The sequence below is a fragment of the Polypterus senegalus genome, chromosome 17 (assembly GCF_016835505.1).
Source record: "Polypterus senegalus isolate Bchr_013 chromosome 17, ASM1683550v1, whole genome shotgun sequence".
Taxonomy (NCBI): domain Eukaryota; kingdom Metazoa; phylum Chordata; class Cladistia; order Polypteriformes; family Polypteridae; genus Polypterus; species Polypterus senegalus.
Genome location: NC_053170.1, coordinates 7,073,669 through 7,100,245, shown reverse-complemented (window position 1 = coordinate 7,100,245; position 26,577 = coordinate 7,073,669). Strand labels below are relative to the sequence as shown.

The following is a 26,577-nucleotide window of genomic DNA, read 5'->3' as shown; positions in this document are numbered from 1 at the left end:
CTTGTCATCACTCTTCTAAAGCTCATGTTTGCTGTCATCTGCTCATCTCATGACTGATCCTATCTCACATTCACTTGATGTGTGATGTTCATTCCCCACCTTTCATTTAATCACTTCCTTGGCCTCATTTTGTGTGGACCGCCATTTCCATTCTATTTTGGTGGAATCTTGTCTTCATTCATGTCCTTCTTACAAATCATGTTTGGAATAGTCTCCTCTCCTTGTTTCTCTTCTGTTCACATCTCTCGTTTAATGGTGTCACCTTCACAGTTCTTTTCCATCCGCAATTCACTTCTTATCTTCCTCCTCTAGTGTATTCTCCACACATCATCTCTATTCTCCAGTGATGTCACCTCCATGGCTCACCTTCGGCCTAGTCACTTCAAAACACTACTCTATGACTTGGTCTTAACTTCTCAACTGTCTTGTAGTTCCATCTGTTGTTAAATTTCTTCTCCCCTCATTTAATCTACAACACTAATCTGTAGTATCTCTCCACTTTTCTAATCACACACTCAAATCTTCTGTTATGGTTTCTTTCATCTCCCTTTCACTGGTGTTATCTTCACAGCTCACTTCTTCCCAAAGTCCAACTGATGTCATGGTCGTGCCGCTTATTTGTGGCCAATACCTTATTCTCCTACTTTAAGCACTCTGTCTACTGAGGCCTCCTTTACAATTTGCTTCTTGTCTACGGCCCACTCCACTTCAATGATATTATGTCCATGCCTCTTGTTTGGGGCCATCTCCTCCATCTTTTGCTTCATGGTCTTTAGACAACTCCTTCTATCTGGGTGTCATCTCTACAGCTTACTTCTTGTGTAAAGCACATTCCTCTTCACTGATGCCATGTGAAAGCCTCTCATTTGGGGTAATCCTGTACATTTTATTCCTTATTTTCTATGGTAATCTCCACTACCATCTTCTTCTGTAATCATTCACCTTATCTTCTGTCATCATCTTATTCAATCACATCTCTTCATTGGCAGTATATTCATACCCCATGTTTGGGGTCATCTCCAGTACCTTCTTCTCCTTTGATCATACTTACTTTATGTCTAAGGTCTTCTCCTCTTTATTGATGTCATATTCATGCCTCTTGTTTGGGGTCACCTCCTACCTCTCAGCATTACCTTCTTTGGAAGTCTTCTCCTTCCAAGTGCCATCTCCACAACTCACTTCACTGACTTCATGGCCATAGCTCTTGTTTGGGGTCATTGGAGTTTTACTCCTTATTTACCAGTGTCATTCCCACTACCCTCTTCTTCTGTAATCATACACCCTACCCTCACCCCTTATCTAATGTCATCTATTCCTTCCCGTTATCATTTCCACAGCTCAGTTCTCGTTTAATCACATCTGTTCTTCATCAGCATCACCTTCAAAACCCCATGTTCAGGGTCATCTCTGCTACCTTCTCATCCTGTAATCATACACCCTGTCTTCTGTTGTCATCTCCTTGGCTCACTTTTTGTTAAGGCCTGCTCCTCTTTATTGATACCATGTTCATACCTCTTGTTTGGGGTAATCTCCCACTTTTTTGCCTTTGTTTTTTGGTCGTCTTCTTGTCTCCAGTGTCACCTCTACAGCTCAATTTTTATTTAATCTCATCTCTGCTTTAGCAGCCTTCTCTCCTAACTTCCTGTTTGGTGTCAGCTCTACTCATCCTCTCATTCTCATATGTACTTCCTGGTGTTTTTTGTCACCATATTTCACATGTGCTCTCACTGTTTTTAACTAGTTCATTATAATCTCAGTTTCTACTTGTTTCTTTTGATCTCTTTTTTACATCTACTATGCTCTGCACACATCTACTTCACACCTTTTATCTTCTTACCATTTTGACAGTTTCTGGTTAGAACTTAATACTTCCAGGCATTGTTTTTCAAGTCTTCTCCTCCCCATCTCATTTCCTCATTTTCTCTTTCTCCTCCATTCACAGCCTTTGGGCCCACTGAAGTCCACTCTTGTTTCTCATATCAGATACCAAGAGAGCTGAGCTCTTTCTTTCTACTGTCCATTAATCACACCTCAATCCTCCACCGTAATGGCTTTCTTATTCCCACCTCTCATTTCTTTTCCTTTGATCCTCATGATTTATTTTTCCTGCTTCTGTGATTTTCCCTTGATTTTAATGTCACTTCCTTTTTAGTAACACCTCTTTTCCTCAGCTTCCATTTTCACTTCACTTCACTTCACACAGTTTCATTACTTTTTGTTTGCTTCACATCCAATTTCCCCTGATCAATTCTTCAGGTATCCATCAAGGCTTCTTGATATATCCTCTAATATCATCTCCCTTCTTCTCCATCTCATTTCCTCTAGTTGCTGTTTTGGTGTGGCCTGATAGTCAGCCTCACAACTTGATCCTGTTCTGGTGCCTGCCTCATGACTGAATTGTTAACACTTTGGTATCTTTTACTCTCACTTCCTTAGGGTGCAATGGGTCCCCGTGGTCCAGCTGGTCCCCCTGGCAAGAATGGTGAAGATGTAAGTAAACTTCAGTTGTTTCTCATGGTTGAACAATCTACAGCATATATTCAAAGCATGTTGGTTTCTCTCCAGCATTTTGGTTAATTTTGTAATCTTCAATGGGCGTGAGTATAAAGGATAATGGAAGCTGACCTGTTCTTTCTATTATCTTTAGGGTGAAGCTGGCAAACCAGGCCGTCCCGGTGAACGTGGTCCCTCTGGTCCTCAGGTGAGTGTTCTACCATTTTGAAGTAGGCCTCTAATCCATAGGTCCATTGTCAGCAGAGTGTCCATCTAATTATGATCAGTGTCTCTCTTAGTTGGGCTGCCTGGACTAATGCATCCCAAAACGTTCTCTATCATTGTTCCACCATCTTCCCCATTAGAGTTGCCTATGAATGCTAAAGTGACATTTACCACTGATAGTTCCAAAATTTTGTATAGACGAAAGTGATTGACTTTTCTCCATTTCTTCCTCTTCTTTTTTCCCAGGGTGCTCGTGGCTTCCCAGGAACTCCTGGACTTCCAGGGATCAAGGGACACAGAGTAAGTGAGGCCTTCCTGGTGTTAGTGCCAGCAGGCCCAGTAGCATTTCTCCTGATGGCCTTCCCACCATGACCTCCTTTGACCCATGAGTTACTCTTGTCTTTTTTCTCCTAATACAGGGTTTCAGTGGTCTAGATGGTGCCAAGGGAGACAGTGGACCAGCTGGTCCCAAGGTGAGATAACAGCCAGTGGCTCTAGTTGGGTTCCTCCTTTGTGGATTGACATGGTTTGACCTTCTGTTCTTCTGTTGTAGGGTGAGGCTGGTGCAGCTGGAGAGAATGGAGCCCCCGGAGCAATGGTACGTCTGTACTTTAAGTTTCTTTCATTCATTTAGAATATGGTAGGAAGTTAATTGAGTAGAAGAGCAAAAAGGTATCTAAGCAGGGTAAGATCCAGGGATTACCTTTAGCTTGCAGGCAAACTGAGGCAGCTGGAATTATGGGAGACATCCTAGTGTGTGGGAGAGTCATTGACCTAAACATCTAAGAAAAGTCAAGTCTGAGCCTATCTTCCATGGATGTCAGATCCTAAACAGCTGTTCCTTATCATAGCACTTGTATTGTTCTCTATTTTATCTCAGAGGTTGATGGCTTATTTTCTACAAACCCTCATTTATGTTGCCTTTTTCTTTATCTTTTAGGGACCCCGTGGTCTTCCCGGTGAGAGAGGTCGCCCAGGAGCTTCTGGCCCTGCTGTAAGTAATGCCCATCTTCTTGATATTTTCTAACCTATTCTTGGGTGGTTGGAGCCTCTCAGGTGCACACACCTAAATTGATCTATCATGGATTAAACAAGGGGACACCATATTCCCCAAAACACTTCCTATGGAAGTGACTTCCAAAGATGCAGTTTTCAGTCCATTGGAATACAAGATGGCCTGAAATTGCACCTGTTGGTTTTGGTGGCCTGACCTTTGGGTATCAGAATCCTGCACCAGCACACACGGTGGGCCAATGTCAGGACCTGCCTTTGGCTGAATTTTAAAGCCTGTGCAGGGTCCTTAGTGACAACTTCTCCATCCCTTGGATTCACATTCTCATGTGTTGGGCTCAGTAGGGTCATGAAGTGGCACATCCATGAGGACTACAGTTCAGGCACTCATGTATGTTTCCTCTTTCAGGGTGCCCGTGGTAACGATGGACCTGCTGGCGCTGCTGGACCACCTGTAAGTATCTGAATTGTGAAGGTATATCCAGGATATCGAATAACTACCAAAACTGGACCTGCACCTTCAATCTTGCGCTTTCTTATTTTTCTTCTTTAGGGCCCAACTGGTCCTGCTGGTCCTCCTGGTTTCCCTGGCGGTCCTGGTGCTAAGGTGGGTACCTGTTATGGTTTACACTTTTCCAGCTTTTGTCTTAGGTTTAGGGGGAATCAGAGTGCTACCTAGACTTGAGCATATCAGAAGAGCTCAATAGAAGCGATCCTATGTGATAATATGCTGAACGATTATTAATGGTCAGTGTGGTGATCAGTCAACACAGAGCCCAGATCATGTAAGCCAGAAGCAGAAGTGTCTTGAGTATGAGTCTTTAATGAGGAAAGACAAGAAAACTGGAGACAACAGTTAGTATGCGATAATCAAAAAAAGAACAAAAGGAAAGGGAAAGATATCAGACTTTCAACAAGAAAACAGAAAGAGAAGTAAAGAATAAAATAGGAAGCACCTAAAGTAGATGTTGGACTAGCCACTGTTTTACCTTAAAGTCTTGAAGATGTGCACCAAGCAGAAGATGCTAAAGAACGAATCCCTTCTCCCCTCTCTTACATATCTAGGGTGAAGTTGGAGCTGCCGGTGCCCGTGGTGCTGATGGCCCCCAGGGAGCTCGTGGAGAACCCGGTAACCCTGGACCTGCTGGCCCTGCTGGCCCCGCTGTAAGTCCAAACTCTACACACCCTTTTGGAGCTTGAGGTCAGGACAGTTAGAACCCTGGTATCAATTCTCTTGTCCTTTTCATCTTTAGGGAAACCCTGGAAGTGATGGTCAAGCCGGAGCTAAAGGTGCAACTGTAAGTATGCGGAGATATTATGCTTGTTAGTTTATCAACCTGATTTGCTTCGATGTTTCCTTCCTCACAAATGTTTTAATGTCTCCCCCTACAGGGCGCTCCCGGAATTGCAGGCGCTCCTGGCTTCCCCGGACCACGTGGTCCCCCTGGACCTCAGGGCCCAGGTGGTGCTCCTGGTGCTAAAGGCAACAACGTAAGTTTGAATCTGTTTGGCTGGAATATATGATACATGAATATATGTTAATCAAAACTTGGTCTACAAAAAGCTGAAAGCATAAAGAAACATTGGGAATTCAGTTCATTTTAGCATTCATCCCTATTAATTTACCCAGGGCCCTGAATGAAAGCAATGAACAAAAATGAGACACAACCGAGGCAATAAATGAAAAGAAATGTTGGTGACGTCCAAATTTGTAAATATTTTTCAAATTAAAAAAATTAATACTAATAATGCAGTTGGAATGATAACCTGAACACCGTTGAGCAAAACCTGAATACAAATTTAGATGGTGGGATTCCTTTTGATGTCTTCTGCAACTGCTGAAGAAATCTTGCAGGCGAGGAAAACTTTTCGCTTAGGTATGGCAGATTACAATCACATTACATAAAAAACTGCAGATCATCCATTAAAAGTACACTTTACTAATGAACCAAAGGTTAAGTGGGCAATGACGGTAAAGGCGGGCACTTACTGAGGATGACGCTTCTGTGATGACAGTTCCATTGAAAAAGGCTGCAGTTACAGGTGGTGTCAGCAAAGGGTGGGGGGGTGGTGCTTATTATTGACGCTCTGCCCCCAGCACATGGGGCAAATGGGGTTGAATGCACCTCTGAATATACATTAAAATTTTTTAAATATTAACAGTTAAATTGCATATCAGGAAAGTACATGTAACCAAATCTACATATATTAACATACACAATACATTTATACATATATTTTACATACATATAATACATGGATATTTTAAAAAGGTATAGTTTTATATGTGTACATATATGCATATAAATTGTACATACACACATACTCCATCTCTATATAAACTATATGCTCTATATCTGTACCGTGTATAGTTATACTATGCATATACACATTTGCATAGTGTGTATGTACAGTGATAGACAGGTAGACTGATAGACAGATATATATATATATATATATATATATATATATATATATATATATATATATATATATATATATATATATATATATATATATATATGTAGTGAAACATACACACCTATGGTCCTAAAATAAAATGCAAAGAGCTTACACTTAGTTTTGAATTCTTCACATGTATGTATCATGCACTTGGAGATTATCAATAGATGTGCTTGGGGGTTACTGTGCATTAATTACTGCCCACCAATAAAGTGTCCACAAGGTTGTTGCCACCTAAAATATTTTGAATTTCCAGAGCATATCAGGTCATACACTATTGATTAAAAACAAGATCAAGGTTCATGTCCCATTAGCTGCTGTGTAATCGTGTGACCGATGGACAGACTTAACAGTCCATACATTTAGATATGAATGCCATCATCACATCACAAGGGTCCTGGACATGTTCTTGACCCCGCAGAGCTCATTTGATTAATATTTTGTGAAACTTTGCCAAAGGACGGAAGATTTGGGGCTCTTCAGGTGACAAGACTAGACCTTAGCTGCTGATGCCTAGAAGAACCATGGGTTTATTTAAATTGTGGGTTCTGCCTATGGTGCTCTCAGTTTTTCTTCAGCTTCATGCCTGTTCATTTTGATGTGATGTTGCATGTTTGGTTGTTAAGATAATAGAGTGGAGCCAAACTCTAAGCTGTGTTTTTAATCTTTCAGGGTGATGTCGGTGCTCCTGGTGCCAAGGGAGAGCCCGGTGCCAAGGGTGAGCCTGTAAGTAGACCTTTCTTTGTATATCTGGCTGCATATCATGACACCTATTCTCACCCATGCTGTGCCACAAAGAAACTTTAATATCCATAACAGCTTAAGGACTCATTGCCTTATTTGGTAGCAAGAATTATTTGCATGAGACACACACATGTCCAATACACACACACAGACAGCTTACTAAATAGATGGACTAAGAGTAACACTGATCACATTGCTTCTATTCAGGGTGGTGTTGGTGTTCAAGGAGCTCCTGGCCCTGCTGGAGAAGAAGGAAAGAGAGGTGCCCGTGGAGAAGCTGGTCCCGGTGGACCCCCTGGCCCTGCTGGTGAACGAGTAAGTGAATATTTGCTTGCCAAATAAAAGGAGGTTGGTGGCTAAAGGTTGTCAGTTGTGACCCTTTGCTTTGAATCCACCCAAACTGCTTGGCATCATCCAACCAGTCCATCTTCAGAAACTGGGCTCATGCTGACCTCTAAGGCTCATGAAGATGCCCAGACAGACTACCATGCTGGGTCTGGAGTTAGCATGGGGGCTCATGATGCAGATTTTAAAATCCTGTTTTTCCTCTCTTTAGGGTGCCCCTGGTAGCCGTGGTTTCCCTGGTGGTGATGGTGCTGCTGGTCCAAAGGTAAGCGTTTGAATTACATGTCACAAGAAATTGGATTGAATGGAATCATGGGTAATCAGACCTATGTAAATTAACCCTGCATTTTCTGGTAGTTTGATAAAAAAAAAGAGAGTAGAGCACTCTATCACACTTTTAAATTTTATCAGACCCAAGTCTATTTTGTATAGCGCCTTTTACAGTCTGAATGTTTACTAAGTACATGGCACTCCGGGTAGCTTATAAAGCTCCATTCATTGAGAACCCGATTATTGTAGTGCATTATACAGTCAGCACCTCTTAAAAGCAATTCATATTTTTGTATGGCACCTTTCAAGCAAATTATTTTACATAAAGCCTTTAACAGGGAGCTCATCAAGCACCCCAAAAATGTAATCATATTATATAGCAACTGTAGACTCCTCTGTTATTATTCTGCTGACTTCTTCTTCCAGGGGACTTACCACAACTGAGAGATACAAATTGTTACTCTTATTTTTATCAATTGAAGCACAGGCAGGTGAAGTGACATTCTAATGGTCACACACTGGTGTCAGTAGTGGGATCTGAAGCCACAATCTCAGGACATGAGTTCCAAAGCCTTAGCCACTACTGCATCACACTGCCTGACATTTGTTCATAATGAACGCTCTTACAATGCCTTGTTCCATGTGGACAAGCTTACTTTTATATAGCACCTTTCATAAAACACTGTTCAGAGCGATCATTAGTCATTTTTATTAGTATGTCCTCCTGTGTTACACAAAGCACTTACTGAGTTAATATGGCCCTCACCAAGTGAGCTCTGCCAAACGAGACCTCATTGTTACCTCATACCAATCTCAAAACTGCTTTATCTAATTCAGAGCTGGCACTTAACTGGGCAGCACTGGGCACAAAATAGGAGCCAGATGTGATATGGGGGTTTTGGGTCCCATTCATAGCACACACCCAAAAAGGGACACTTTAGAATCTCCAATAGCCTAGCCTGCGTGTCCTTGGGGAAAATGAGAACCATTAGTCAATGTTTTATATAGTGCCATTTCCAGTTGGCACGGTGGCACAACAATCATCTGTGATTTACTCATAGTCTACATTACAAAGCATTCAGGTTACTTAATAAAATGACTTTCACGACATGTGGTCTTATAAAGTGCCTTTCCTTCTGAGTGCTGCATAACGCATTGTCTTATATAGTGCCATTTGAAGTGAATGTTGAACAAAGCAACATTCTTTAATTTCATAGCACTGACAGTAATGAATCTGTTTTGATATAGCGCCTTTCACAAAGCACTTTACAAAATTGTCACTTTTTATTTTAAAGGAGCGAGCCTCAAAGCTTCACTCCAGTTTTTGGTGTAGGTTAAGCTGTGAATCACCAATTAGATCAGTGGAGGTGAAGGCCAGACATGACTTCTGATCCTCTGATTGTTTCTCTTGCATTTAGGGTGCCCCTGGTGAGCGTGGTGCCACTGGCCCTGCTGGTCCCAAGGGTGCAACTGGTGAATCTGGACGTCCTGGTGAGCCTGGCCTGCCTGGAGCTAAGGTGAGTGACTCGTATTTTGGTGCATATGTACCAGTTTCTGGAGCTCCCTTCAGCCTTGTTGGGTTAATCCTAATTTTTGATGGGACTCCATTCTTAAAAGTATGGTGGAATGAGATTGTTTATGTCACATGGCCTTGAAAGGTGGTGTGGACCAATGATCTTGGACCTGCTATAACCCACCCGGGGCCTAGTGCCTATTTTCACCCTTCCCTCTAAAAGCCCCTTTGCTTTCTTGCAGGAGGCTTCATGTAAATCTCATTCAGCATGATTGTAATGTCTTCTGTTTCTTTATTTCCTTTCCTTTAGGGATTGACTGGTAGCCCTGGTAGCCCTGGTCCTGATGGCAAAACTGGCCCTGCTGTAAGTCCACTTCTTTTTTGATGACACCTGATTGAAATTTGACCACATAGAATGGACAAGCGGCCTGCTGGCCATAGTGCATGGACTACAGTACAAAATTGAGAAGAAAAGAATTTGGATCCTGCTTTGTCTCACTTCTTTAACCTTCTGTCTGTCCATTTTAGGGTCCTGCTGGTCAAGATGGTCGTGCTGGTCCACCTGGTCCTGCTGGTGCAAGAGGTCAACCTGGTGTCATGGGATTCCCTGGACCCAAGGGTGCTTCTGTAAGTACTGGGTGTTCAGAAGAGAAACTAGATGGGGGAACGGGGTAAGAATTAAGATCACCTTTACACAGAGATTTGTCTACAATTCTGTGACTCTAAATGGTATACATTTTTAGGACCTCCAACCCTCTTGTCTGTATGGGTGGGTGGGGGTGTCCAGGTAACAGTTTAGCTAGTTTATGCCTGGAAATGGCCCTGTCTTTAACAGTATAGTCATGGGATTAGGAGGAAGGGTATGAGAACTACCTCTTTTTATCCACTTGAAGGTGGACCAGGAGGCTGATCTCATCCCAGAAGGAGAGATCATGCCTATGCTCTTCCCCTACCTGACCATCCATCTTTGTTTTCAGTGTCCAGCACTTGGCTGAGAACTGAAAGAGCAGAATGTTGAGATGATTCCTCCCTAGGCCTCATCTGGCCCTGTCAGTCCTAATGTGTGTTCATTTTTGTCATTTGCCAGGGTGATGCTGGAAAGCCCGGTGAGAGAGGTGTTGCTGGTCCCGCTGGCGCTGTGGTAAGTAATTTGATGCTTTAAATCATTAACAATTACTACATAGCATCAATCTTTCTTTCAGTATGTTTATATCACAAGGTGCATAAACCAAAATAAATAAATAAATAAGCAATCTGAACAGTGCTTTTTGTAGTAAGAATTGTGACAGTCACCTTTATGTAGTGGCATTTATAGTGAGCACTATTGCAAAGCAATCTTGATATTGTAAAGCACCTTCTACTGCGTGCACTGGTAATTGCTGGCTGCACCTGTCATGGTGTTCATTATTGATTAGCTCTTTACCAGATGACCAGACTTAGAGAAAAGGGCTTGCCTAGGTGTAAGCCTTGTGCCACTGAGCATTGGCACTCCTTCAGCTTCCAGAATGTTCCACTTTCAGAATGTGCCACATTGTGGCTTCTTTTAACTATAATGCTTTCTGTTCTCTTCTAGGGTGCCCCAGGCAAAGATGGAGATGCTGGTGCTCCTGGTGCTCCTGGCCCTGCTGTGAGTTCCCTTTAAACTTTTTTACCATTAAAAAAAATATATATATATAAATTATTATATATTATTATAATATAATTATATATATATCCTAAAGCAAACTCATAACACAACAATAGCAAAGGTGCTTTAAATATGACTGCCAGCTCTGGCCAACTGTCACCAAATAGTTTATGCTTGCAGCACAAGTGGACTTTGAATATTTTACCAAAAAAGGTCAGGATGAACGTGTCTCATAGGAGGTTGAGATGGTTACTCCTGTAAATATCGCAGTCATGGTTTCTACCCAAGAGAGGCCACTGTACATAAAATCAAAACCTTTTAATGTGATTCAGACCTTCTAAGGCTGTGCCTTTTAAAGACCACCATGTCATATTTTAGAAAACAGGAAAAAAATCATCTGTACATTTATATAGTCTAAAATAATTATCACTGAAGATCTGGAGTATAAAATCGCATTATGTGCCATACAGTATAGTACAGTAGAGTATAGAATGGTGTCAATGGTTTATACCCTTCTGAGTGCGGTGGTATATTCTGTATAGCAGCAGTTGTATTAATATTGTTGGGTGTGAAATTCATATTTGCATTGCTAAGTACAGTAAAGGATGATGTAGTATAGTATAGGACTATATTATGTTGCACATTAAATACACTAGAGTGTGACAATACAGGACAGCATAGTATGAAAAAGTATTACGCAGAACTGTATAATGTAAAATAATAAATATTACAGTGTGATATCATAGCCCAGGAACTGACTGATGGAAACAGTTCGGTATGCACAGTATGGTAGCTCACAGTACCATACAGAACACATCGTTCTTAACCCCACCTAATCCAGTTTAGCATCACAGGGGCTCAAGCCTAATTCAGCAGCCTCAGGTTCAGGGCAAGAACCAGCACTGGATGAGCTGTCAGAGCATTTCAGACAACACAATGAAACGTTGTGAAATAATTAAGTGCAGTACATTATGATGTGGTAACATAATGTACAAAATAATATGATATATTAAGTGCCAAACAAAATTAGATTGAACACATATGGAATTGAAATTGTTTAGTAAATGATATTCAGTTTTAATAATGATGAACACATTCATTATGAACAGTCTCCAGAAAGTTTAGATGTGAACATACTCCTTATTGTCTACCTGAAATGCTATGTGATTCTCCAAATTTGTAGCACTGCTGCTGGGTTCCTCTAATATCTGACCCTTTCAAATTTCATTAGGGATTTCTTTTCTCTCTCCACTGATGCCCCCGACTTAGCAAAGCATAACCACCGGACTGATTTCTCTTTGCTTCCCTTCCAGGGTCCCGCTGGTGAGAGAGGTGAACCCGGCCCTTCTGGAGGTCCTGGCTTCCAGGTACGTCTTGTTCTCGTGTCCTCTCAACTGCTCTCCGCCCTCCTCAGCTACCTCATAACTTTTCTTACATTTTATTGCTATTCTCTTGCAGGGTCTGCCAGGTCCCCAAGGTCCTTCTGGTGAGTCTGGCAAGCCCGGTGAGCAGGTACGTATCACAAGAAACTCTTTGGAATTGGTAACGTAGGGTGATCCCAGTTTCCACTCATCCCAACCCCAACACCTCTGTGCCAAACCAGATATCAGTGTTTGTGTTGTGGAGGATATCGACTGAAGCAGGTGCTTTGAAGAGCCCAAAAAACCTCCATCTGAGGTCTAAGACAGATAACATAACAGAACAAATCCTCAAACCCATAGAAGCCCATTCAGTGTTGATGGTCTAAAAGAAATTAAAGAACTAAAAGAGATTTTTTTTCTTTAATTTCTGGACTTTAGATTAAAAATATCATTCTGTTAATATAACCATTACAATCTTCCTAACTGCGGTGGGTTGGCACCCTGCCCAGGATTGGTTCCTGCCTTGTGCCCTGTGTTGGCTGGGATTGGCTCCAGCAGACCCCCGTGACCCTGTATTCGGATTCAGCGGGTTAGAAAATGGATGGATGGATGGAATCTTCCTAATGGAGGAAGTCAAAACCCAGGATTTACTGGAATGTGGCTGTGGTCAGTATGTTGAAGACAAACACTTCTGCACTTCCATAGGGGACACTGTGACCTCATGCCACTTTAGAAACCCCATGGCGACATCATTGTCCCACAGCTTGTCCAACAGCATCTGTGTCACCTGAACATTCTTTGTGGGAGTGTCATTCTGATATTCTTCTAATGTTCTTCCATCTTCTTCTTCTTCTTCTTCTTCTCTCAGGGTGCTCCTGGAGATGCTGGTGCTCCTGGTCCTTCTGGCGCAAGAGTGAGTATCCTCATCTCCCTGACTGTTTGCCTCCTTGTGCTCTACCTGATTGTCCTGTGATCATCCCTAACTGTGTTGTGTGTCTCTTCCTAGGGCGAGAGAGGTTTCCCTGGTGAACGTGGTACTCCTGGCCCAGCTGGACCTAGCGGTCCACGTGGCTCTCCTGGTTCTGCTGGTAACGATGGTGCTAAGGTAAGAACTCCCAAATAATGTATCAGTAGTAGTAGCAGTTGTAGTATTGCCACATGAGCAGAGTCCAGTGAAATCCTCACTTGCATGTCCAAACCACATACAGCACATGGCAATTGTCCAGACGTTGTGATAAGGAAAAATGCACTAAATACAGAATTCCATTTTGTTTAACAGAACACGTAAATCGGCACACTTGCTGTTCACAATGCCAGTGGCCCTCAAAGTGCCATTTCCCCCAGATTCTTGCAGTCAGTAGTCTGGGTCCACCTCGAGGTGCACTCACATCCTTTGGAAATTCTGGATCTATGCAGTCACCTCAAGGGAGAAGGTTACAGGTGGGCTACTACCTGAGGGTGTTCATGCTTTGAGTAGAGGAAGTTGAAAACCTTACAAGCTCTCACCTCCCCAAATAAATGGGCAGAGGGAAATTGAAAACAGACAATGAAAGAAAGAAAGAAATTTCTCAAGCTTTTGGTGACCCCACTGTAGTGCAAAACAACAGCTGGTCTGATAACTGCAGTGAGAAATGTAGGAGAGAGAAGAAGAAATGGGTGTCCAGAGTAACTGAGCAATGATTCATACTCCTGGGGAACGGCGAAATGAGGCCGGAACTATGTAATCCTCTGAATATGATGGGAGACGAGCACTGCTCTCTACACAACGAAATCACCCGGGTTAGTTTAACACTTAATAAGGACAACGCTTCCATATTTACACTTCTAAAGGCTTCTTATATTGTTTATTGGGAGCTGTGACTGAGAATGGATAACTTTGTGATCTGGTTAGTCTGATGTAGCTCTGAATTCGGTGGTGGGGGGGGGGCATGAAAAACTTCGCTATAGTTTGACGTCTTTACAATCAATGCATAGATTATTGTAATTTGTCAGTGTTAATTGAGATCCCAAATGTGTGTAGATATAGATATATGTATACTGTAGATGCGATTGGATAACAATGACTCAGATCTCAGTGCTGGGACATGCAAAAGTTGCTCTTTTGTGGCATTTTCATATTCAATGCAGAGAGTTTGATTATCCATCAAAGTGAAACAGAATAATAAATAATAGATATATAGATACAGACCTGTATACTGTAATTGACATCAGATAACAATGGTGGGACATGCAGATCTCTCTACGTTGTGACATCTTTATATTCAATGCATAGATTTTTATTATTTGTCATTATTAAATGTAGCCCCATATAAAGATACAGATAGGCATACTGTAACTGAAATTAAATAACAATGGCTCAGAATTCTGTTGTGGGACATGCAAAGCTTGCTGTACTGTGACCTCTATATGTTCAGCACATAGATTTTTATTATTCGTCTCTGTTAGAGGTGATCTCATATGTATGCATATATAGATATGGATATGCATCTTGCTGCTATAGTTGGGATCAGACAGCAATGGCTCAGAATTCAGTGGTGGGACATGCAAAGCCAGCTATATTGTGACACCTTTACATACACTGCATTGATTTTTATGATTTGTCTTTGTTAAAAGTGATCCCATATGTATGCATATATAGATGTACAGTACGCTGCTGTAATTGGGATCATTTAGCAATGACTCAGAATTCAGACATTGCTGTATCATTACATTTTTAAATTCGCCACCTCGATTTTTATTATTCATCAGTTTTTAAGTGTGATCACTATAACATAATTCATACTCATCTACAATATAATATAAACATTTAGTACCTTTTACTTGGATCACCGGCCCGCAGGAGCTGACGTGTGCAGCCCGACTTTATGACCTAACAGCTCATATGAGGCAGACAGTGAGACGCTCCGCCAGGTTTGGTCTTCATAACCTTTCGGCCCATGATGCCACCCTGCCTTTATGGGGTCATATTTCATCAAAAGATAAAAAGAAGAATTAAAGCCTCTGGCTAACCTGGATGCTTTGTGGCGTCAGTTTTATAACAAAAAGGCCAGCTTGAAGTCTTTAGTATCTTGTTTGTTCAACGCCGCCTTCCTTCTTCTTTTTTGCGTCGGGTGCGTTTGGCCTCAGGCTGTTTCACATTTTGAATTCATGCTGAGGGAATGAGGAAACATTGGGAACAAATGCAGATAGAAGTCATGAACAAAGCAGACCGCAGCTCAGTACTCTGAGCAGAGCAGAGGCTTCATAGCTGGCGTGCAGAGTGGGCAACTGCTGTCGGTACAAGTGACTCACATCCAGATGTGCTCCTCGTACATCCATTGTGTGGGATTTTTTTTGGAACATCTGGCTCACTAAGAGCAGGAGCCTTTTGTGTGCCTTACAAGAAAACAGAGAAATGTTTCTTATTTTATACAGCAGGACAGCCATCCCTGGGCACTTTACAAGAGCTAATCTGTAATACAATGACAATGGATGTCTTCCTCTTTTTGAGCTGAAATATACGTAAGAGAACTGACTTAGCTCACATAGTGATTTCAAACAGCAACCTCGTTCTTTTATATAGCACCTTTCTATAATGAACACCATTCCAAGGTGCTTTATAAACACTGAATGACAGGGTCACTCCCTTAATATCAATTTTATGATGATTACAGCATAGGCAGGAAAAACTTATTTTCACAAATCACATGCAAAGTCTAAGAACTGAAAAGTGAACTGGCACAGTTTTGATTTTATATAGTGCCTTTCTATACCGAATATTAATCCAGGCACAAAAAACTTGTAACGTAACTTGCTGTGGTTGCACAGATAATGAACTGTAGAGACTGAACTGGCAGCCATCTGCTTTTACATTGTGCCTTTTCATACCACATTTCATCCTAATTACAGAATTCCAGCGTAATTATTTCTGTAGATTTTAACATGAAATAACAGGCAGAGAAAAAAGGAGCTCAGAGGTAATCACTTGACTGGTGACATTTAGCATCTGTATAACGCCTTTCCATTTCCTTTTGGAAGACAATTGTGTTGATTTTCCCATTAAAGAATGGACATACGAATCGACTCACCATAAGAAGACTGGGAATCAGTTACAGAGACTGAACCGGTCACCCTTTCCTTTTATATAGCGCCTTTGTGTGCTGAACACAATCACAAGCACAGAGCATTAGAGCGTGAGCAGGTGAAATGGCCAGTCTTGGTGTCACACTGAGAATGAACTACAGTGTTTGTGTGCTTTTATAATAGTGCCTTTAGATAGTGGAGATGAATAGTACAAATGCAAGAATGGATGCTTTTAAGGAGTTGGATGAACGGCAAGTGTGGTGATCTTCTCTAGTCACACAGCACATCATCTGTGGGGCACACAGCCTTTTGTTATTATAAAGCATTTTTCCATAGTGAACATCGTAGTATACAGCAGGCAGGTTAGATGACAGGCACTTTACAGATATACAGGTAGCGTAATTCAAAGCCTCCTCCGCTAGAGGGCAACATGGCCTGCCTGCTAATTGTCACTGCGATGAAATGCTGCCGTCACTTCCCTTTTCTGAATCCCATTCAGGGCCCAAAAGTCTGCCGCTCCTTACATATTTGGGATGTCCTTTGTTTTCTTTCAGCTTCTTCTTGTTTCACAATGTTCTGTATCCTCTCCATAGGGAGAAGCTGGTGCCCCTGGTGCTCCCGGTGGTCAAGGTGCTCCCGGTCTGCAAGGAATGCCCGGAGAACGTGGTGCTGCTGGCCTGCCTGGTGTCAAGGGAGACAGAGTGAGTATTGTTATCACCCATGTTATCCACAACCCCCGTAAGTGACTCCTAGATAGTTTAGGACCTCGGTGACTCAGATCATGATGGTAACTTTTCCAAACCTCCTCACATCCATGGACTTCCTAGCAGTATCTTATGGAATTTTTCAAGTGAGACTAGGCCATTTAGTTAGCTGGTGACTTGGTGACTAACTTGTTCTGGTGTCTTCACCAAATGTGTCCAATTTGTCTGAGGGAGCACAATTTTTGATGCACCACCTTGGAAGTCCACAAGCACAGCTCATTAAAAAAAAAAAAGTCAAATTAAGAAGCCTAAATCAATGATGGCATAATATAGTGCCTTTTTTGGGTGAACATAGCATTTTACAAAGAAGTCAGGTGCAGTAAACAAGAGCTCCCGGATAAAAGTGGAATCAGTGAGACCCACAAATGTATAGATAAAACTCCGTATGGTGCCTTTCGGTACCTTGTTAATGTACTTGAGCAATACTGTAGATGGACTGTCTCACTCTCTTCTCTCTTTTAAGGGTGATGCTGGTGTCAAAGGTGCTGATGGTGCCCCTGGCAAAGATGGAGTTCGTGGTATGACTGGTCCTATTGGTGCCCCTGGCCCAGCTGGTTCTACTGGTGACAAGGTGAGTTTACCAAGATGGCAGGGCACAGATGCTGCTGCTACTGTTGTAAAAGCTATTAAGCACAGAGCAGTTTTGGATTTGGCTTACAGTGGCACACTACACAAAGTGAAGATGGCTGCCATGCTCTGCACTGTACTCATCTGTACTGTACTTGCCTTTGTAGGGTGAAGCTGGTCCTGCTGGCCCTGCTGGTCCCACTGGTGCTCGTGGTGCCCCTGTAAGTACTCCATGTCGACCCTCTTAAGACAGACTGGTCACTTTCCTCGATCCCTCCCCATCGCTCATATTGAACACTTTTCTCCTTTTAATCCTCAGGGTGAGAGAGGTGAGACTGGTGCCCCTGGACCTGCTGGATTTGCCGGACCTCCCGTAAGTACTTCAAGAAATGGAACCACAGGCCTTGTGCAGACTCCTGAACCTCTAAAGGGGGCACTCATAAGGTCCCTTAGTATACTGATGAGACCTTAACCCCCTCAGAAACTTAAAGCCCATCCATCAGGTCTAAAGAATTCAATATGACAGTGGTGAAGGATCTGAGCTCAAATCCCATTCTTTATGTGTAGCTTGTATGCTCTTCCAGGGTTTTCCTCTCAAGCCAGGGTAACCCTAAATTGATCCAGCATGGTAGTGTATTGGATTGCCATCCTCAACACAGAGTGGCATTTTTTCCATATCTGATGTTTGGCCTTACACCCCAGGCTTCAGCATTGACTCTGGTTTCCAGTGCCATTCGATGAAAAAGGCTCACCTTAAAATTAAAAAGCCTGAGACAGGGTGGCACGTTGTGTAGATGCAGACATGGGTTCAGTTGCCACTTGGATGTGTGGAATTACAATTAAGTATCTGGATGCTTTCAGTTTTGTCCAATGGGACTGTAGCCTGAGATAGACTGCTGTCCCATGCAGTGTTGGCTCCTGCCTTGTGTTCATTGCTCTCAAGACAGGCTCCAGCGTCCATGATCCAATATGGATAGATGGATGTCCCAAAAAATGCACATTAGATTTCTGAAGATTAGTCTCCTGAAGGACATATTTGCTCCTCTCTCTGCTATCCATTTCTCTGCAAGCCTCATATGGAGATGGCAGCTTCAGAAAGTGGATGGCTTGAATGTACCCCAAGTTCTCAGATGTCCTTGGGGCTGTGGGAATGGAGGTCACTTCAGGATTAGCATCTACAAGATGTAGCTGTGCACCTCACTGCTTTCATTGCCAAGTTGTCACCCTTGTTCCACTTCCCACCTTTTGTCTTTACTTTCAGTTAAACTGAGCATCATCTGATGACATCCATTGTTCAGCCCTGCACAGGATTTCATTCTCTTGTTTCTTCTCTCCTCATCTTTAGGGTTCTGATGGCCAACCTGGTGCCAAGGGTGAGGCTGGTGACTCTGGTGCTAAGGGTGATGCTGGTCCTCCTGGTCCCGCTGGTCCTACTGGTGCTGCTGGCCCAGCTGTAAGTATAATTAATGATGACCTCAAAGTGTTCATATATGCAGTGAGAATTGAATCGCCCATCTAGTAAATCCGAAACACATGATGCAGCTTTCACGGATGGAGGACTAGGAATCATACTCCTGTGTTATGTTACACCATCCATCCCATAGTGGGGTGGTCCAGCTCTTAATGAGCCTCCATCATGACATCCTCCCAGCATCACCTTCCTGTAATTATTAGAACTGAAATAACATTGAAAGTGCTGAATGGATGATGAGTTCCTTTGTCTTTTCTCTTCCAGGGCCCTGTCGGTTCTGCTGGTCCCAAAGGTGCTCGTGGTGCTCCCGGACCTCCTGTAAGTTGAGCTTTACTCTTCATTTACTGTACTGCTGTTGGTACTATAATCCTACTTATTCCATGAAGTGCCCTGTAGATAATGTTATGCAGCATTCTTCTAAATGCCCAGTTTGGATTGTTGAGCTAAACTGCCATATTTTTATAGTGTGTTACATTGTTTCAGGCATGAGATGAGTTGAGGATATGAATTCTTAATTAATAATGGTTAATAAACAATTTAGTGCATTTCTTTTAAATTTACCTGATATTTTGTTAATAGTGGTTTGCAGTTGCAATCCAATAGCAGAGTGAACTCCAGCTTTTTCAGAACTCTCGAACTGTGGCAGAATTTTCCACTTCCTAACCTCTTTTTTCTTTTCCCTCTTAGGGTGCAACTGGTTTCCCTGGTGCTGCTGGCAGAGTTGGACCCCCTGGCCCCGCTGTAAGTATTCCACTTGTACCTTCACCCAAATCACACCCAGCATGTTACTGATGGCATTATCAATTCTGGCATTAGTGGACAGGCGGAAGATGCTCTCTTCATATTACTCTCTATTTAATATGACAAGTTTTTATTTATTTCATCTTCAAACGACCCTCCACCTCCATTCACTGCCTCGTAGGCTCTGGTGACCTGAGTTTAACATCTGCCCTGGTGTTTATACTTTCTTGTAACACTGGGTTTCTCAGGCACAATAGTTAGCACTGCTACCGTACAGATTGGCTTCAAATTGCACCTCTTGCATGTTCTCCCTGGTGTTTTTTTTTTTAATTTTTTTTTATTTTAAGATGCACTGGTTTCCTGTTGCATCCCAATGACTTACAAGTTAGGCTGACTGGTGGGGCAAGATGCATTTTCACATAAAGTTTTTAATTTTTTTTTTTTAATCATCTAATATATTCTTCTGGTTTCGTCAGAAGCTTTCTGCACATGTTTGCTTGACTTGTCTCTTTTTCTATTATAGGGTAACAGTGGACCCCCTGGACCTCCTGGACCCGGTGGAAAGGAAGGCCAAAAAGGTGCTCGTGGTGACACTGGCCCAGCTGGTCGCTCTGGTGAAGCCGGCCCTGCTGGTCCTCCTGGCCCATCTGGTGAGAAGGGTAGCCCTGGCAGTGATGGCCCTGCTGTAAGTATGATGGAAAAATATTTGAATATTTGGGGCAGGGGATCTAGGTATCTAGAACATCCACCCATTGATTAACTTTGATTAATTAGAGGTTCACAACACTCCTTGAAATGACTTCTGTCAAAAATAAGCAAGTAATCTCCACATAGGACCCCCTCTCCAATTCAATGTAAAAAATTGATGTGATGCGTCTTCACTACAAGGTGCCCCTCATGCCTCTCTAAATTTCCTTATAGTATAATTAGCATTAAGCCATAGAAATTGGATAGGAAGTAGACACTTTCCTTTATGTAGCTATTCTGTGAAGTCAATTGGTAGGTGAAACATTGTGACTCTACCAGCAAGACTTTTTCATTTGAATGACCAGGTGATTCCATGTTTATCCACTCAACTTTCTTAAGAGGTTACAAGGTGGTACAACAACCGAGGTTGATGGCCCACACAAAATGAGTGAGATACAATTTAAACTGGAAGCCACTGAGGTCACCACTCAGGCTACAAGGATGACAAAAGGCAGGAAAAGAGAAGCCATATCAATAGTAGATGTTATACTGTCATGTATATGAAGCATGGAGAAATTTCTACTTGCATGTCCAACCAAAATTCAATACATTGCCACAGCTACAACAACAAGGATATACAGAAATCCTTTTTAGATAACATTAACTTGAATCAAATAAGTATAAAAATGAGTTTTCTGTTCACTCAGGCGTCCTTTATCTAATAGTAGCAGGGGTACCTCGGTGCTGCCCAGGATGGGGTCACCAACAATATTTTATAACAAAGCATAGTCTACAGTCTTTCCATGTACAAATGGGGGATCTGTACAAAACCTGGCAGAAATTGGTTCAACAGTGTGGATGTGCATACTGGATAAACACACATTCAGCTTCGTATATTAGATTTGTTCAGGAGAACTGAAACCAGTTCAAAAATTTACAATAAAAAAGGAAATTGGAAAGGGGGCAAATTCCTTTTCACAACCCTGTGTAAACCAAAAGATTGAATTAAACACATAGTAAAATACAGCAAAAAAGTTGAGTTGTTCGAATGTCATGTAGAGAGGCTAAGGTCTTAACTTCAACAGAGTACACCTTAGAATACTGGGTGAGACATCTAAAGATGGTGATCCACAGGCAAATTTTGACTATGGGGACTATATGAATTGGTATTTGGTATATGAAGATAGACAAACATTTCTGTAAACAAAATTAAAGTAACTGAAAGAAGGGTTTGAAATATACAGGTAGGAACAGGCAAACTTCAAGGTCGGTGGAGAAAGCAAAGGTTCCCTGTAGTGAGGAGAATACAAGTGGCGTGGCTCAAACACTAAGCTTGATTTGACTCAGTGACGCAGTGGCCTACCTGGAAGGAAATCAACATTCACATATTTCAAATGAAATCCTCATTTTGTTCCTCTGTAATGTACAAGACCTGTATCTCCATGGAATTAAAACTGGTGAGGTCACCCAATCCAACAAGCTTGTCAATCCTATCCATTTCATTTCTCCAAAATAACATCAAGGGGATTTTTGAAAGTCCATGAAGTCACTATTGGTCACAATACTTGATCATTTTTCCCATTGGTAAATCATGCTGTTGGACCCAATTTTTTTCTTCATTTTCTCATTAGGGACCTTCTGGTATCCCCGGACCTCAAGGTATTGCTGGACAACGTGGTATTGTTGGTCTTCCTGGACAAAGAGGCGAGCGTGGTTTCTCTGGTCTTCCCGGACCTTCTGTGAGTAAATTCATTTTCTACTTTTATTTATTGAGCAGATCCTAAAAATTTACCTCCTGAGTAGATCATTCTTTATTGCTCACAATCCTTTAGAATGGGAGTCCTAGAAAAAATTCACTTTTAAAAATTTTGGACACTCCCTAACAACTCCCAAATATATTTAGACAGCTAGTGTGTGAATTTAGATCTGGCCATTTAGATGTTGACCTAATGCTAATGTTGTTAGCTTCCCAGACTCAAAAGTATCAACATAAACAGCAACTAATGTCAGTGCTTGCATTGCAAGCTGGCCTCCTGCTTGAACTTCCATTCTCTTAAACACCAAAATTATAACTTAACAAATCAGGTCATTGTGTTATCCATTACTTTACCACCATGCTGACTTCTTACTCTTTATTTGATAGGGTGAGCCTGGCAAACAAGGTCCTTCTGGCTCTAGCGGTGAACGTGGTCCTCCTGGCCCCATGGGTCCACCTGGTCCATCTGGTGCTCCCGGTGAAGCTGGACGTGAGGTAAGAATTACAGCTTGTAATCCTGGTCTGTGTTATCAAAATTAGAGTTAAATTATCAAAAGCAGGCTAAGTTGAAAAAAAACTGTACCATTAAAAAATGGACATTTCCAAATGTACCAATTAGGTTAAATTGTTTATAGGCTCATAAATGGGAAAAGCTGATTAACTTCATGAGAGGTTCCATTTTGGCCCTGCAGGAATCTTATCCTTTAGGGACTTATGTTCTCCTTCATTATCCTTGCTTATAGATAAACTGGAGGCTTTAGTATTAACTCATTTGTTGTCTTGTGTACCTTTTCCTAGGGATCTCCTGGTAATGAAGGCTCTGCTGGTCGTGATGGTGCTCCTGGCCCTAAGGTGTGTATGGCTGCTCTGCACATATTTGCCAATTTCTTCCTGAGATAATTCACTCTGGAAGCTCACATCTCACCATTATCCTGTTTTCTCCTAATTGTACAGGGTGACCGTGGTGAGAGCGGTGCTGCTGGACCCCCTGGTGCCCCTGGTGCTCCTGGTGCCCCTGGACCTGTTGGCCCTGCTGGAAAGAATGGCGACCGTGGTGAGAGTGTAAGTATCTCAGTTTTGTTGAGGTGGTACATTCCAGAATTAATTGTAAAACTCTTCAGTTGCCAACCTTGTGAATTATTCCTAAATATTCTTTAGTTTAGTCAAGGTGCACTCGACATCTAGAATGTTGAGCATTTTTCAGAAAGGCTCAGTACCCCCCTCCCCCCATTTCATTTGTAATTTGACAAATATTAGCTCTTTACTTTGACTACTTTTCAAATGAAAATAAAGTCTGCTGGATAATTCTTCTGTAACACAATAATAAACCTTATATTTTTTTTTCTTTAGGGTCCTGCTGGCCCCGCCGGTCCTGCTGGCCCTGCTGGTGCTCGTGGTGCTGCTGTAAGTGAAGATTTTAATTGATCGCATGCCATTATCATTATATCTGCATTTATGGCCTCACTTGTAACCATACACACATTGTGTTTTTTGCCATATTACAGGGTGCTCAAGGTGCTCGTGGAGACAAGGGTGAGACTGGTGAAGCTGGTGAGAGAGGCATGAAGGGACACCGAGGTTTCACTGGTCTGCAGGGTCTTCCCGGACCTTCCGTAAGTACACTCCCTGAGCATCTTTATCTCTTCATACTCGAGTACCTCAGGTTATTTTGCACTCACTGAAGTTTATGATGTTGTACTCAGGACATCAAAATGGGCTACCAGTGTGGTATGGTAGCAAACAGAATTGAGCAGAAGAAAGGTTCAATGACAGTTTGGCTGACATTTCTAAAAAATATGAAAACAGTAGTATTGTGACATATATAGATGAGACCAGGATAAATAAAAATATATTACATATATATAAAATTCCAGGTTATTTAATAAAAAATGAAAATCATCTAAGCTAAATGACTCCTTACCTGTTTCCAGATAATGTATTTAAGCAGAAAAAGGTTGTTGTTGGCTAGGTCCTTTCTTTATTTCATCAAGTACATTTTTTCTCATTAAACATCTTATTCTTCTCTATCTCCTCTAACAGGGTCAATCTGGTGAGATGGGTCCTGCTGGTCCTTCTGGTCCCGCTGGTCCAAGAGTAAGTACAACATTTAAAAACATTTGTTTTGTTGTCAGTAGATATTTCACATCTCAGACCTTTGATTCCAATGATTTACTCATTCTGTTAACCTTTTCATGACAGGGTCCCGCTGGTAGCGCTGGTTCTCCTGGTAAAGATGGCACTAGTGGTCTGCCTGGTCCCATTGGCCCACCTGGTCCTCGTGGTCGTACTGGTGAAGTTGGCCCTGCTGTAAGTGTCCCCTGACTAGCTGCTCACTCCTTCATAATTCTCCCATTTTTGTCTCACCTGTAGTAATTCTGTATGTGTTTTATCCTTTGATATCCTATAGGGTCCTCCTGGACCTCCTGGACCTCCCGGTCCTCCTGGCGCACCTGGCGGTGGATTCGACTTTGGCTTCGTTGCCCAACCCGCTCAAGAGAAGGCCCCTGATCCATTCCGTCACTACAGAGCTGATGATGCCAATGTGATGCGCGACCGCGATCTGGAGGTTGACACCACCCTCAAGTCCCTGAGCCAGCAAATCGAGAACATCCGCAGCCCCGAAGGCACCAAGAAGAACCCTGCTCGCACCTGTCGTGACCTGAAGATGTGCCACTCAGACTGGAAGAGCGGTAAGAGACTGAAGATTTTCAAGATTATATTCAATTGGTATCATAATAAATTAACACATGGGTCCTAGAGATGCCATTCCATCACTGACCATTTATCTCTTTCCACTTACCAGGCGAGTACTGGATTGATCCTAACCAGGGATGCACTCTGGATGCCATCAAGGTTTACTGCAACATGGAGACTGGCGAGACCTGCGTCTACCCAACCCAGAGCAACATTCCTCTGAAGAACTGGTACACTAGCAAGAATCCTAAGGACAAGAAACATGTCTGGTTCTCTGAAGCAATGAGCGACGGCTTCCAGGTACAGGTTCTAAACAGGAGGCCAATCCTGCCAGAGAAAATGAAATTGTGCATTGTGATAATCTCTTGCTGACAGCCATCTTTCATCTTCCTTTCACTCAGTTCGAGTATGGCAGCGAGGGCTCCAACCCAGCTGATGTCAACATCCAACTCACCTTCCTGCGTCTGATGGCAACAGAGGCCTCCCAGAACATCACCTACCACTGCAAGAACAGCATTGCTTACATGGATGAGGAAGCTGGCAACCTGAAGAAGGCCCTGCTCCTGCAAGGCTCCAACGAGATTGAGATCCGAGCTGAAGGCAACAGCCGCTTCACATACAGCGTTAGCGAGGATACATGCACAGTAAGTTGAACTGTTAAAACATTTGAAATGTTTATAGTGAACAGAAATAAAGGCCCCATGAAAGAATTACACTTAATCTGTTAATTAGTATCACAAGATGTCATGTAGGACAAATTGTGTACATTATGCTTTACGGCAAAGATTCATATGCTGTCATGTGTGTCTAGATGTTGCTAGAAAGGATATTTAAAAAATGGAGTATTGCTGAAGTAGTCCGAGATCAGAATTGGACATAATTCGGTTTAGAAAGATTTTATCTATCCAGCAAAAAGAAATGAAAAAGCACTAGAGCCATTGCTGGGGTACAATGAGGATAGAAAGTTAAGTGGTGGAAAAGCCACTTAAATGACTCACATGGCGAGTCAACTAAGAGGATTGAATGAACAGCTTTGCAGTGTGATGTCCATACTGTCAGTCTGAAAAAGGGTGAATGATGAGCTATGAAGAGACCTGAATGTTGCCTGCCTGTTTTCTCCATAAATAAGAGCTTGGGAGAACATTTTCAAACATGCTTTCATGACATCACTCCTGACCTGCTCCTATTTGTTCTAATTTTACAGAGACACACTGGTGCTTGGGGCAAGACCGTCATTGATTACAAGACGACGAAGACCTCTCGTCTGCCAGTTATTGACATTGCACCTATGGATGTTGGCGCACCTGATCAGGAATTTGGCATCGAAGTTGGCCCCGTCTGCTTCTTGTAAAAAAAAAGAGAAAAAGAAATCTGGACTTGAAATTGTTTTTTCTAGCAGTCATCTCTCTAAACTCTTTTCTATGCATTAAAAAAAAAAAACTTACATTTCATTTGACCGTCAGCGGTCCACTTGCTTAAACTATGCACCTGAAGACGGTGTGTGTTTTCTCCAGTTTAAAAAAAAAAAAGCACAGTTTTGGGACCACTACTTTGAAACCACCATCATCAACGATATGGACACTTTAAAATCATTTGTTTCTCTGACAGCAAGAAAATAATATATAAATTTGTAAATTGTACAATCCCCTGGAGAGTAAAAGAATTTAATTAAAACAGGTGACTCTTTTTGCCGTTTTCCTTTTTTTTTTTTCTACCACTGCGGAAGGACAATGAAAAATGTTATGTACCGTTTTCAGGTGTTTAATAAATTTAAAAAAACATA

At 42.1% G+C, this 26,577-nt stretch overlaps 1 protein-coding gene across 1 annotated transcript; it reads left to right on the top strand.

Annotated features, from left to right (window-relative positions):
• Positions 1-2,395: 2,395 nt before the first annotated feature.
• On the top strand, positions 2,396-26,577 carry LOC120517638 (collagen alpha-1(I) chain-like). Its single transcript, XM_039740061.1, has 43 exons — positions 2,396-2,490; positions 2,648-2,701; positions 2,965-3,018; positions 3,138-3,191; positions 3,272-3,316; positions 3,659-3,712; positions 4,139-4,183; positions 4,283-4,336; positions 4,795-4,893; positions 4,983-5,027; positions 5,122-5,220; positions 6,865-6,918; positions 7,144-7,251; positions 7,493-7,546; positions 8,970-9,068; positions 9,375-9,428; positions 9,593-9,691; positions 10,152-10,205; positions 10,638-10,691; positions 12,005-12,058; positions 12,150-12,203; positions 12,921-12,965; positions 13,059-13,157; positions 16,708-16,815; positions 17,342-17,449; positions 17,613-17,666; positions 17,765-17,818; positions 18,791-18,898; positions 19,181-19,234; positions 19,604-19,657; positions 20,181-20,342; positions 21,976-22,083; positions 22,488-22,595; positions 22,899-22,952; positions 23,055-23,162; positions 23,451-23,504; positions 23,606-23,713; positions 24,141-24,194; positions 24,300-24,407; positions 24,508-24,790; positions 24,904-25,094; positions 25,196-25,438; positions 25,999-26,577. The coding sequence occupies exons 1-43, from the start codon at positions 2,443-2,445 to the stop codon at positions 26,143-26,145; spliced, it is 3,747 nt and encodes a 1,248-aa protein (XP_039595995.1). The 5' UTR covers positions 2,396-2,442; the 3' UTR covers positions 26,146-26,577.